Consider the following 15,181-nt stretch of genomic DNA (forward strand, 5'->3'; position numbering starts at 1 on the left):
AGGGACAAAAAGCTCTTGGACTGAATCTAAAATATCTTAAACTGTGTTCCGAAGATGAACGGAGGTCTTACGGGCTTGGAGCGACATGAGGGTGTGTCATTAATGACATCATTTTCATTTTTGGGTGAACTAACCCTTTAAACTTTGATAAACCCTCCTACAGTAGTGCATGCTGGGAGATGTGAAGTGTCGCAACTAAAAGAACAAAAACATTCAGACAGAAACACTCCACAGACTCACCATCTGAAGAGCGATCAGGTGTGTGTGTGTGTTTGTGTGTGTGTGTGTGTGTGTGTGTGTGTGTGTGTGTGTGTGTGTGTGTGTGTGTGTGTGTGAAACAGGGAAGGACTCTTCAGGTTTAACACACGAATGAAAGGCTGAAGGAGCCTAAAGTAATTGAAAGGCTTTTAGACTGACAGGAAAGTTAAAGAGTGATGAGGAGGGTTCATTAAGAATTGTATTATTTTTAATTGGCTTGGTTAAATGTATAGGAATGGGATAATGAGCTGACACTCCTCTTTCCGTTTCTTTCTCTGTTTCAATATCTCTCCAACTCACTACTGCTCAAATACTTTAACTTCCTCAAAACACAAACATTTCTTAGGATCTTGAAAGGCAACACTGTATAGATGTTTCTTCAACATACTGGTTTGTTCTAAACCTCCTGAAATGTATTCAGCTTGAACCACTTATGTATAGATACCAGTCTTACATATAAACAGTCTTTTGTAATCTTCATATTTTTAAGCTTTTGACCAACAGTCATGGATTGATATCACTATTATTTGCAAACAGCTCAGAACAGTATCCCACAATGCAATGCGTTCAACTAGACAGTTAACCGCTATTCTCTCTTCTTTTTTTTTATCTCTTTCTTGACTTTATTTCAGACTGCCAAAAGTTAAGAGAGTTTTACACAAAATTAGATTAAAAATGCAAAATAACCATTTCTGAGATGATTGTATGCCTATCCCTGAATTAAACATGCAATATAGACTATAGTGACGCCTTGTGACAACAATGTAGCACTGGTTTTAATTTTAGTACTGTACTTCTTTACATGTATATACAGTACATGAAGCTGAAGGAACGCAGAGCCACAGATGATGCAAGACAGCAAAACGCTCCTTACAGTAACACAAATAGCTGTAAACCCAGAAACTGAGCTAAATTAACCATATCAACCACCATGCCGTAACTTCAAAAAGAAAATGGAAAACAAATATTAATATCCCTTCCAAAAATTACCACAAAGCTGTTAGTTTGGGAGAAAGGCTAGCACCGTTCTGTTGTGTTCTACATGCCAAAACCAAGGGTTTTAATTCCCAGGTTTGGCTCGCATCTGCCATCTACTGTCCTCTAAAGACACTACCATGTTTAAAGTTAGACTATATTTAAAAGGTTCATTAGTTATTAGTTAATGTATTAACTAACATGAAATGACAATGAGCAATAGATTTGTTACAGTACCTATTAATCTTTGTTAATGTTAGTTAATAAAAAATACAGCTGTTCATTGTTTGTTCATGTTAATAGTGCATTAACTAATGTTAACATATAAGACCTTTACCATTTTAATAATGTGTTAGTAAATGTAAATAGTTAATATAACTAATAAATGCTGAAGAATTATTGTTAATTCATAGTTCGCTACCTAAGGTAGTTAACTAATGTTAAAATGTATTTAAAATGTATGCCACCCGATGTCTGCCGCATTGATTAAAATGACAGAAATTATGGGGTGTAGGGTGAATTGCCATAATGTGGGACATCTTTTGCACTTCAGACTTCTGTGACATATTGCGATGTGTAACCAAAACATTATATCCACACCCAATACCTTTTTAAAAACCCCAGTATGTGTCCTAATCAAATCAAAAGAGAAAATTCAGATAACCCATTCATAAGAGAAATTATAGACATATTAGTGCTCTTATTGCAAGTTGTCTGAAAAAATCTGCAGCTTCCTAATGTGGGACACTGAAAAATCTATGATAAAAGACCAAAAATCACATTGATAAATGTAGAATAGTATAATTTTATTTTATTTTAGAATCTTTTTTAAATCTTAGTTAGTAATTGTCTTGGTTAAGAATGGATGAAACGTAAAATAACAACATTTTTAGTTATATTATCCATTTCCAGTAAACTAGTATCACAATCCATAAACAAGACCATTATATCAGTTATAGTGATGAATTTCTAAAACACCTAACAGATAAACAGAAAAACTTTGGACCAAAATAATTTGCTATACTTACAACTAAAAAATAAATGTACAATAGTTTCTGTTTCCTCTTTACAAAAACAGCATAATGGAGAAACCCCTTCTTTAAACTTACTGATAAAATCATTACATGGATAATATCTATTTATTATTTTAAAGTGAGTTGCTTTGACTTATTTATTAGGAATTACATATTTATTCATATCTGACCACAGCATCTGAAAACAGGTATGAAAATCCTGTTTCCATTTCATCAATGCCTTAGGTGAAACATTTTTTTCTTTAGTTAATATTTGTCTAATATAAACATTATTAATATTTGTATTAAAATAAAAAATAAAATAAAAAATTAAACCATGCCCCACCACACATTTTTGACTCATTGAAGTACTGTCCCACATTAGGCTGATCATGCCGTCCCGGATTTGGAAACCACATTTACTAATGTGGGACACTAGGAAATTTGATAAAAAATATAAAATATAAAGTTTATACACATAAAGTTACACAATTTTTTGATGGACAAACATTTCATAAGCATATTAGGCTAAAAAGTAGCAGGGTTGCTTTGTTTAAAATCTTTTAACTCCTTAACATCAAATTTGTTAAAACTCTATGTCATTAACCTTCATATGGTTTTCACACAAGGTGTCTCCTGTTTGATGATTTGAGAGGTCATGTGATTTTAATCACATGACACCACAGCTTTGTAAAACCCATAGTTTCACTGTTATTCATGTATTTATGGGGGACCTACAAACACTAGACCTTAGGTGTCCCACATTAGGGCAATTCACCCTATGTTTTAATAGTGTAATTAACTTTGTAAGTGAAAAGTGTAGTGTATGCTTCTCCTGAAGATACATTTAGATCATCTTGTTTTTACAGAAAATGCCATAGGCTACTCTATCTAGAGCAATCTATCAGTTTAGTAAAACACCTCACCTGTTGAGTAATAAAAACGTGTCTTCGTGTCACTTTTACAGCATTTCAAATCCCTGAATTGTCGTCATTTCCCCAAAAAAGCCAAGCCAACGCTGATTCTGGTTTTATTACGAGCTCTGTCGCATTGTTTTTTTGACAGCACTCTCTTCTGTTAAGCCCGTGATTCCCCAGAGGTCGGAGATTTAGCTTGTTCTGTCAATCTTTCTCGCTCGTTGTGACAACTAACCTATGCCACTCACACACCATAAACTCATCAGTAATTTAGCTGGAGAAATTGTTGTTCTCTATTTTCACATAGACCAGACATGCACGGGTGAGTGACGTATGCGCAACATTTCCCGCGAAAACCATCCAGACAGGTCAAAAAAAATAAAAATCCTGACAGGTCTAAAATATAACAACTAATAGGCACACCATAGTGAATCTGTTATATGTTATCTTTAAAAATTTAATAAATAATAAAAAAAAAATCTGCCATTCGTCATGGTGACTTTCTTCCATAGAACACTAAATGAGATTTTGAAAAATGTACTGGTTGTTTTTTCCATGCAATTGCAATTAATGGAGACTGGAGCTGTCAAGCTCCAAAACAGTATCCAAAATAATAAATAGTAGTGCATATGAGTTGTGTGCTAATATGCCAACTATTGTAAACTTATAGCATGTGCAACAGCTATTAAAACAAATCACCAATTTGCATGATATTGCTTTTAATGGTGATGTTCATTGGAAAAATAGAGGACAATATAATTGTAAAAAGTATTGACAGTTTGAGACCCGTTTTCAAATAATGCCAGCAGATTATAATTGAAGTAAAGGTCTAGAGAAACACTGTAGAGATGCAGCATGCAAGATATTGTAATGATAGTCAGTCTGGAGGTTGTATTCACCTAAAGATGAGCCTCACCTTAAAACTAGATGCCTAAAATATTGGCCTGCAGTTTAAACCTATATTGACACAGTGTTTTTGAAGTGACAAATAAATTAGAACACAAATTATCCTTAAATTAGCAAACCATGTAACCCATGACCATCTGGATAAAATTCTGGAGCACAGATATCACATTTACAATTTCAGACTATAATTACGAGAAGATGAAGACAAGGACAGGAAGATAAAGACAAGGACAGGAAGATAAAGTGGACATCACAAGAAACAACAGGTGCATTTAGTGAAATAGTAACTTTTTTGTTTAAACTTTTGCATGACATTTGTTTCATTTTTTTTCATTCCACACCAAACAAGGCCATAGAGCATCAGCAGAATAAATGAAGCATCTCTCCATTTCCATTCTCAATGCTAGAATAACTTGCATACGATGAAAGGTTTTAGTATTTCAAGAGAAGCTAACTTTTAAAAAAAAGAAGCAAGAAACCTATATGCCAGAAAAAAAGAAACATAAATATATTTTTTAATGTGAAAGATTATTTTCTAATCCTATAAGAATGATGAACAGCTTAATCGATTACAGCTAATCAGGAGCCCTGGCAATTAATTTGCATTCTCCCACTGAAATCTCCAAAGAAGAATAACATAAATGTACATATACGGCAGGTACAAATGGCAATGCGAGGTGACCTCTCCTCATTAGCCAACACGTGCTTTCTCTGAACTGTCTTAGTGTTTCACAGCAGGTCATTTTCGGGAGAGCAAAAACAAATCACCCCTTCACCAGCTCTGATTAGAGAACATACTTCAAATGACCGCTTGGTGGACAAGTGTATAGCTAGCATGTTAATTTCATTCGCAGGAGGAGACCCGCTCAATGGACTGGTGAAATGAGCAGGTGTGACTGTAGACTACGAGTTAAATACATTAAGCATGGTTCACTTTGGGTACAGCAACGTCTCGTGTCGGTTTCGGACCAGAATTCCCTCCACCAGATTCTCACTCCCAGTTCTCCCAGTCTGCATCTTCCAACTGGTGAAGAGATTAAAATAATGAAAACCAAATTTAGAATTGGTATTAACATTCATCTCAGTGAACATCACAAATGGATAGCGAAAACCATGAATGTTTTGTTATCGGATCATAGGGCTAAAAAAAAAAAAAAAGGCCTAAAAAAAATTTCAGATTTTTGATTTAAATAGATTTTTTTTCCCCCTACTTAAAATCAATCTACAGATGACAAAGAAATTGTTCGAAAGAAGTTTTAATTTAATTTTGTTTTAATTTTCCCTTCTGGGATTTGATCTGAAGGGAGTTAAAAGTGAGATCAGAAACAATGAGCCAAAAAGACAAGATGGCAGGCCCTGCCTTTGTAAGCAGTGAAATGTAACATAACATAACGTAACATAACATAAATAGGTGGATTGGGATAAGGGGGATTAAAAAGAAAAAAAAAGTGTATTGTATTGTGATTGTCAAAACATTTGGTAACTAAACAGAATTTTATTAAGTTTAGTGACAACACAATGTTTACATGGTACAATGGCTGGTATGCTACTGTTTTTATTATTGTTCGACACAAATTTCACAATTTCAATTCAATTCTTGTGATTTGATTCAGATCTTGATTCAATATTGTTTCCTTTGGATAAATATTAGGTACAGTAGATACGTTGATGTGTTATGTTAATTTTTCTAAAAAACAATCTCACCTAATTCTGTAAACATACAGAGCCCTGTCAACTGGTATTATTATTAAAGGTTAAAAATTACATCTCAAATTAAATATGCGTTTTTTATAATAACGTTATAATATTTTAATGGTATAGGTAAAAATATAATAAATATGTAATATAGTTATAATATTTAGCAATATACTCCTCTATAGCAATTTTTTAAGTCCAACTAACATGCCATGGTTAAATGGCTCTCTGGAGGTAAATGTAACGTTGCGTGACATTGTTCTCCAGCTGTTTTATGGACCTCTTTCCACTGTTGAAAAACACTGATCGATCGATTTTTTTTACATTTTGGCAAGTTGAACTGCATCTTTGAAATTACCCATATTTGTGTTTATTTACTGTTAACTGGTAGTAAAGAGTAATAGATGATCGGTTCACGTGCCGCTTGAACTCTGTCAGTGATCTGTCACGTCACATTTACAAGCGCCAAAACGGTGTTTATTGTTTGAATTTTGTAATTAAATTGACAGAATCTGAGAGCTGAGAATTTGTTTCATATCAATAGTAACCTTCTCTGTCTTGTCTGTCGGTGTCAGTGTTCTCTTTGCTTCGCGATTTTTCTCTGTGTGAGAAAATGGATGTGTGGCGTGACTGAAAAGTGACAATTCCGTTGCATGTGCCAATTGACCGTTTGCAAAGACCCGCCCCCTTTAGTTACTGTTGTTATGTCCGACAAGCCACGCCGCTCTCACGTCACACACCATGTTCTCACACAGTGAAAAATACAACACGCTGACTGACAGACAGGACAGACCAGGTTACTTTTGATATGAAAAAAACTAACAACTTTAAATTTGTTCATTTTTTTAAAGAAATTTAAACAATAAATAACGTTTTGTGGCTCTTTAATGTGTCTGACAGATCGCTGTAGAGCCTCAGTTAAAGTTGCCCGTGAACTGATCATCTCTTCCTTCTAGTTAATTTATAGCATCAAATAAACATGAATGAACAAGAAGCAATGTTATTTTAACCGCGGCAAGACGTCAGTACTTAAAATCCTCCAACGTTAATCTACTAACTCTCCTAATTACTTTGTCAGACAGAAATGGTGGATTCGGCGGATGGCGGATTATGAATGGTCAGATCACCTGTCAATCAAACTCCTTGCGAAGGGTCAATTGAGTTGGCAGCCCTGCGGATTCAGTTTGTAAATGTTTTGGCGGGTGTGCTTGTGCTGGTCTTGTTCATTTGCCATGTTGTTTGTGTATCTCTCTCTATGGCAAACGCTGAGCCGTTCGGAACTACGGAAGCCCAGACGGGAGCGTCGTCGGATGTTAAAGAGAAAAACGATTTTCATTCAAACAGATCGAGTCACATGTCAATGATTTAAGCTCTTAAGCAAGAACTTCGAACTGCCCATACATACACATGCATAAAACACCTAGTATATGTGCAACAAATAATTTGCCTTGGGTAAAGGCATCTACCAAATCACTAGGGCTGGACCCGAATATTCGAATATTCGTTCGGTGGGTTGGTATTCGATTTGAAAATGTTACATTCGAATATTTGTTTTTTTTGCACACCTGGCATCCCCCTCGAAACGGTTCTCATTCGCGCTTGAATATGTTTTACACTATAAAATCTGGTGTAAAACATATTCAAGCGCGAATGAGAACCGTTTCGAGGGGGATGCCAGGTGTGCAAAAAAAACAAATATTCGAATGTAACATTTTCAAATCGAATACCAACCCACCGAACGAATATTCGAATATTCGGGTCCAGCCCTAGTGATTTGGTAGATGCCTTTACCCAAGGCAAATTATTTGTCTTAATAAATTAGACAAATAATATATTGCTTAATAAATTGGATATTTGCTTCTTCTTGGACTACTAAAAGTGTTCCTGCAACGGGAGTATTCTCTAGCTAGAGCGCAGAACAGCAGAGTATGTATGGACAGAAGTGCCTGAGCTTGTATTTTGGGTTAAGCTGCGTTGCTTTGACATTTTGGAAAATAGAATAATAGAAACAAAATGTATTAAAATGTATGTAGTATTAAAATGTATAAATGTATGTATTAGTGTGTTTTATATCACTAGTGCAGTGTCCATTCTCGGAGCATATAAGCTGTGCCCGCGTGAGGCGCGCCGCTTCTTTATTTCAATCTACCCTAGTAATTTGTTAGTGAGAAAAATATTAGACTACCTTATTAAAAATATTGCTTAAGTTAACAGACCTGTGTGTGTGTGTGTGTTTTATATCACTAGTGCAGTGTCCGTTCTCGGAGCATATAAGCTCTGCTCGCGTGAGGCGCGCGCGCATCCGGCTCGCGCCGTTCTGTAGTTTATTAAAAGTTTATTAATTCTGAACGTGTCGCGTCTCGCCTGTCTATCTATATTGCACCAAATACACTGGACTCACTGGTGAAGTCGTTTGGATGAACGGTTCTCGAAATAATCATGTGCTGATGATGATCATGCGCTTCAAGAGGCACACAAGCACATTTGCACAATTACACATATAGAGATTCCGAAGCTTCGAATATTCGATGTTCATTCCTACCGAAGCTTCGAAGCTCAAAAAATGGTATTCGGACCAGCCCTACAAATCACACATCTGGAGTTCAGTTAACATGTACTTGACTACAACAATACTCAGTACTCAGTGCTACGTTTCTGATGAAGCTAAAACAAGTTAATTAGGAAGAAACAAGCTAGAAAAATCCTTGGATTTCAGATGCCTATTTGATGTTCAACAAATCAAAAAGGATAAAACCACTGCGCTCAACTGTTTTTGGGTGTGTAGATCTGTAGAAATATCATTGCTTTCAAATGAAAAATTTGATGTTTATAAACTTGGCCAGTCCAGTCACGGTCAGAAAATAAAATATGTATTATTCTGTATTAGGAGAAGGCGATTTGATCAAAATCTTATTTCACAATATGAGAAATTTTATTTCACAATATGAGAAATGTTTTTTCACAATAATGATATATATCAATGAATTTTTTTTTCTTTTCACAAACCTCTTCCGTTGCGTCTATTTTCGACAATGCCATCTGAACCTCCTCTTCTGTCATATCCAGATCAAAATCCTTCTCCCAGTCTTCACTCACATCTGTACTCGAACCTACATGTGTAAATACACACAGTGCAAACAGTACATCAGCAATCAAGAACACAAGATCTCTTATGCTCACCAAGGCTGCATTTACTTGATCAAACATACAGTAAAAACTTGATATTTCAGAATATTACTAATTTAACATACATAACTGTTTTCTATTTCAATATATTATAAAGTATAATTTATTCCTGTGATCAAAGTCGAATTTTCAGCATCATTACTCCAGTCTTCAGTGTCAGATGACCTTCAGAAATCATTCTAATATGATGATTTGGTGCTCAAGAAACATTTCTGATTATTATCAATGTTGAAAACAGTTAATATTATTGTGGAAATGGTGATCCATTCTTTCATGATTCTTTGTCAAATAAAACAGTGTTTTTTTAGAAATCTAATGTAACATTATAAATGTCTTTACGGTCATTTTATCTGATGCACTGATGCATCCGAGCTGAATACAAGTATTAATTTCTTTGAAAAAAAAAAACGTACTGACAAAAATTTGTAACGGTGGTGTATTTTAAAAAGTTGCTATGCTGGTTGTTTTAATGTTAGGGTTAGACATTTTGCACAAATTACCATTTTTGATTGAGCTATTACTTGTCAATTCAAGATCTTGACCAAAAATGTCTGCACCTCTTGATGAAAATAACATCACAACATTATTTCGACCAAGAGGTGCATCAATTTTTGGTCAAGATCTTGTATTGTCAATGCAAGAGTCCAGCACTCTGTAAAGTCTCCTCCAGCACATCCCAAACACTTTCAATGAATTTAAGGTCTGGACTCAATTCATGTGTAAAAATTATTCCTTATGCTCCTCACAACCATTCTTTCACAATCTGAGCCTGATGAATATTGATATTGTCATCCTGGAATATGACCGCCTGTGCATACACTGGAACACATGATGGAGGCGCCACGATCACTGTTTCACTTGCGTGTGTGTACATATGGTATATAGCAAACAACATATAGTATTTTTTTTTTTTTATTGATCTATATAGTTAGTACAAATTATTTTGGGGGCTTCCTCACCTTTTTTGCCATTATTGGAGGGTGTGGATTTGCCGCTGTCCGAGTTGAGCTCAAACACTCGGAGGTCTTGAGCGATGTCCTCTCTGGCGGACTCTTCTCGCTGTGCGGGTCGCTTCTCCGGGACTGTCTCCTGTAGACTGGCCTCTGAGAGTTTCTGAGAGACCTCATCATCAGCGGGCGACAGCTGCGTGACTCTGATGGTGACAGAGTCCGCTTGATTCTCGATCTGGGTGGGGAAACTGACGCTGTCGTTGCTTACGGAGGGGGTGATGTCAGATGCTACGTTGCTGGAGGAAACCACCACTTGAGGAGGTGAGGAGCTTTCAGGGGTCTCTATCGTCACCGCAGGGACACATGCCTCTTCCACAGGGGGTGTGAAATCTAAGCGAGATGAAGACGCGGCCCCAAGAAACTCACCTACGGATAGAGAGAAAAGATGTTGATAAAGGAACACAAATGCTCTGTTCCAAAACCTAGTGAGCTTCTTAGCAAGCAGATGGACAGCAAGGCAGCTCACAAAATTTGGAACGGACACAAAGGTTTAGCTAGTCAATATGTTTGACACTTTCCCATAAAAATTCAGTCAAACCTTCTTCGTCCTCTTCCTCCCAACCAAGACTCTCAGAAGTCTTGCGCTCTGCTCTCTGCTTCAACGCTACCCTCCTAGCCTCTTCCTACAAATACAAACAAACATTTGATGATATATAAAATGTTTTTGTGCAATTATTGTGCCATTATACGAGTATAGTCATGTTAAATGGAGCTGTGCAAACCCTAAAGCAGCAAATGTATTCAATGAATAACACTGTTTTCAAAAAATAGTCATAAAATAGACAATTAAAACAAAGCATATTAACTAACATTTTAATGCTAGAAGATATAGACCATGGAATGTTTTATTGACCAATTACTTTTTTCATAATGGTGAGTGAATGATGACAGATTTTCATTTATAAGTGAACTGTCCCTTTAAATAAAACAAACACTTAATGTACACAATGTTACTGAAAAGTAACAAACAGAAAATGTTTATCCATTTGATATGACTATTTGGTTTGGTATTTGGTCATAATTATTTTGTTGTGAACTACAACTATGCATGAATTCGATTGGGGATCTAAATTTGGTGGATTTTTAGAACTGAAAATATGTGATTTGTATTTTGTTGTATTTGTAATGTTGAGCTGTATTTTGGCAAATAAATAAATGTTAAACAGACTAGGTAGTATTAAATCCTAAAAATGAATGCATTGCGATGCATAGATGAATTTTTAGACCAATCAGAAGGCCTTAAACTTTTTAGAGGCCAAATGATGACTTAAAATTATTTTCATGAATTAAGTTTGTTTGCTTATTTATTTATGATTGATTGATTAAATTGTGTATTAAAATAATCTATCTGCAATGCTAAAGAATAAAATCCCCACAACAACTACTGTTTTTATACAGTTCTTGAAACTTCTGTAATCACACAATTAATTGCAGTTGTTTAATTTATCTCCCAATTTGTGTTGATTAAAAAGAAAAATCTTTGTCATAATACGGGGGGCTTATTGTGTTGGCCTTTGAATTAAACAGGTTGAGAACCACTTCTCTACACACAGACTGCAAACCTATTGTAGATACACACTGTGATCAGCAGATGGCGCTACCATGTTAATCTTTAACTGACTGGCTGTGTCTTTGATAGCACACCGAAAACAAATATGAAACCTCAGCTAAGCAAGTGTTGTGCTGGTAAGTATCATGTGACTCATATGATATCATCATGTTGTTTGAGTGCCTGAGCTGAGTGTGTTCAGATAAGCACATAATCCTGAATTCTTATCAGACACAGATCAGCTGTACCTGCTCCAACTGGAACACTTTATAGAAGTACCGCTGCCAGAACTCTGAATGAGCCACTGCTGCCGGCACCTAACATGAAAAGATTCAAGTAACAAAAAAAAGTTAGATCTTGAATAATGTGCCCAGACAAAATCAGATGGTCAATAAGAATGTAAATTAAAGGAGGATGAAGCATGATCATACCATTTTAGTATAAAGAGCTCTTATGGCAGGACTGTTGACCAGCAGTTCAGAGATCTCTGCCTTCCTCTCTTCTAAAATGAAACTGGAGAGCCAAGAATCAAACTGTTGTGGAGGGCCTGGAAAGACAAAAATATACAGAATTAGGGCCGGGCATTGACACAAATTTCAATATTACATCAGATTTGTTTCACATGCTTGCAATATGATTCGATTCAATATTGATTAATTGGGGCCTATCAGAAACATCACTGGGATATTTACAAAATTTGAAAGCTCAGACTGTTTCATATCAGAAGTAACAAAGCACAAAGCTTATTACGATTTACTGGATGGGAGGTGCTACAAAGTTTTGTTCATTGATCAACTGAAAACAGCATAGATTGATTCATGGGTTTTAAGAATCGATATTGGTTCTTCAAAATGAGAATCGATTAAAATTGAGAAATCGATATTTTTAACCAAGCCCTACATGGAATACACATCAAACACTTGAACTTGAACAACACACATCCCTGCTTGAGAAAGAGACAACATGAGGCGGAGACATACCGTCTGGCTCATTGCAGTATGTAGCAGGGTCAGCTTGAAGACTGTAGAGTCGAGCCTGAGAGGAAAACCAATACGTGTCAATCAAAATCATGGAATACTGACACTCTACTGTACTTTATCAACAAGTTAATGAAAACATGATTCCATTTAGCAAGTGATTCAACAGATGATATGCATATATTTGTCATGGCTATGACGAACAATTAACCTCATCATGTGTCCCTTCACACACATACATAGTATATATATTTCTAAAGAGTGAATGTGGCTGACCTTGCCGCTGTCATACACCTCTGTTGTGCCTGAAGGAGTGGCCACCAGCGTGATGACATCACAGTCGATGGTCATGTCTTGAGGAGGGGCCAAAGTGTCTGTGATCACACCCAGTATATTTGAAAGGCCCTTCTTCACCTTTTCCGTAGCCTCTGATGAACCTTCAACCTAAAAAGAAGCAGCTTAAAACCTCTAATCTGTGGCTAGGGTTTACATCTACATAAACTAACCTAAAGAGATGTTATGTCTACTCTTAGCACTGAAAGACCAAACACTATACAATTAACATTGTTTTGGTGTGATGTAATGTAAAATTGTTTCCTTACGGCCAGTTTGCTCTTAACAGCGTTCGCTGTCGCAACAATGGAGCATGTTGTGTCATGTTGGACCACGCTGGAGAATTCTGTCAGGTCTCGTTTGATAAACTCATACGCCTCAGCTGACTGTCGAGAAAACAGAATATATATATATATATATATATATATATATATATGACATATTGAACAAGAAAACAAATGTAAAATTTAATGTAAATTGAATCTACAACGGGGTCCAGAAATATGGTTCCATATTAAACATCTGGGTTTATTTTTAATAAATTAAACCGTTTTAGATTTAAATGAAGTAAGGTTATTAAGACAGAAATATAAATAAGAAATATTTTTTCTACACTAATAAAGCAAGAGGGGAGCGAATAAGAAATGTATGCTGATTTTTCAAAACTTCACTTAAATTGTTCTGCTGATAAAATAAACATTTTATCAAATTAGAAAATAATGCGAAATAGAAGCATTCTCACAAGTGATTCAAAACACCGTTTGTAGCCATTGCTCAGTCACTGCTTTTCCAAAACACATCATTGAGAGATACCGAAAACATTTCAGCATTATCCATATCATAAAGTAGTCACACTGGAACTGGTCTGGATTTATCTCACCTTGTCTTTGACTGTCTGGAAGCTCTGTGTCAACCAGCCTCCCCACCATCCTCCTTCCCTGAAATCATCAGACATGACTCAAATGATAAATAATCATCAGACATTTTACATTTGGGTACATCCTGGCATACAGTATCATTAGAACTCTGTAACCTTAAAAATGGATATGCATGTGTTGTAATTTAAGGAAGAATTCCTGTTTCACCATTATATGAGAACTGAACTGAGCTAGACGAACATCACTGTTTCCTCAAGAGCAGCTGTGGATAATTTATTTATGTAGATAAATGAACTAAATTAATAACTTTTTACAACAAAAAATGAACCATTACTGAACTTAAGCGGTTTTCTTTTAGATCTGCAGTACAGAATTATCTTCCTATTATCACTGTAAAGCAGCTTGTATTGTACCATCTGTATTGTAAAGTGATATATAAATAAAGGTGATTTTATTTGTTTCTGTATAGAAATATGCTCTGGTCAAGCTTAGGCACTTAAACTTCACTAATCAAACCTGATTATTTACATAATGGCAAGAAAATTAACAGGATGTGAGTGACTGGCGACCAAAGTACAGAGGTTATTTACAATTCTCCATAAAGTTAATAGTAAAACTGAGATAAAAGAAAACAAACCAATGTAATTATAATTATTTCAAACAAAAAGGTTTAACCTTCGACATATTTGAGGTACAGTAAGTCCTGCATAGGATAGGAACGATTAATCGATAAATCATGCGTGTAAATAGACTAATCAATCTGGAACAATCTGCGACATAGGCTACGTTCATCAATGTCTCTGACCATTTGGTTTCATCACTTTACTGTGATATACATGATCTATGTTTTTTTTAAAATGTTTTTATGGGATGGCTTTACAGGAATATTACAATAACGATGACTGTAACATGTATTTGTCTTTCATGACTCCGTGATATTTTTGTAAACAAACACGTTCGACTTCCTATTTCACATCCGCAAATAAAACTCATCATTTACAAAGATCACGGACATCTCTTTAATGCGGATATACAATCTTCAGAGAGGAATTACTGTTGCAAAATGCTAATATATTATTTATATCGTGCATTAAAATAAAAAAGTGAACATTTGTCTGCAGTAAACTCACCCGTCTGCCATCTTCAGCGCATGACGACATCCGTGTGAACTGAACTCTGACCTCACCAAAGCGTCAACATAATATTAATAAACACCACACTAAAAATATTGAAGATTATTTACTAATGATTTTAAGAGTGATATAAACCAGTAAATTGCGTTAAAAAAGTGAAATTATGTTAGAATTAGTTTGTAAAAATATTTTCTAGTAAGACTGCGGCGTAAGGCAACCGCAAAGGATCAAGATTTGTGATGAAACGCGAAAACACCTGTCATTACACTGAAGGCCTCTAGGGGCCGCCAAGACCAACAATCACACACTACAAGAGACTAATTGGTTTTGAATAAATAAATAACACTTAAT

At 35.5% G+C, this 15,181-nt stretch overlaps 1 protein-coding gene across 1 annotated transcript; it reads right to left on the reverse strand.

Moving 5' to 3' along the window:
* Positions 1 to 3,865: 3,865 nt before the first annotated feature.
* Positions 3,866 to 14,892, reverse strand: bsdc1 (BSD domain containing 1). The gene is made up of 11 exons (XM_077196863.1): positions 14,828 to 14,892; positions 13,700 to 13,757; positions 13,089 to 13,205; positions 12,763 to 12,930; positions 12,490 to 12,544; positions 11,941 to 12,056; positions 11,758 to 11,826; positions 10,499 to 10,583; positions 9,910 to 10,326; positions 8,771 to 8,874; positions 3,866 to 5,093 (listed from the first exon to the last, which is right to left on the reverse strand). The coding sequence occupies exons 1-11, from the start codon at positions 14,836 to 14,838 to the stop codon at positions 5,061 to 5,063; spliced, it is 1,233 nt and encodes a 410-aa protein (XP_077052978.1). The 5' UTR covers positions 14,839 to 14,892; the 3' UTR covers positions 3,866 to 5,060.
* Positions 14,893 to 15,181: the final 289 nt, after the last annotated feature.

This window comes from Siphateles boraxobius, unplaced genomic scaffold (assembly GCF_051911475.1).
Source record: "Siphateles boraxobius isolate OS27281-9 unplaced genomic scaffold, OSU_SipBor_1 37, whole genome shotgun sequence".
Lineage (NCBI taxonomy): Eukaryota > Metazoa > Chordata > Actinopteri > Cypriniformes > Leuciscidae > Siphateles > Siphateles boraxobius.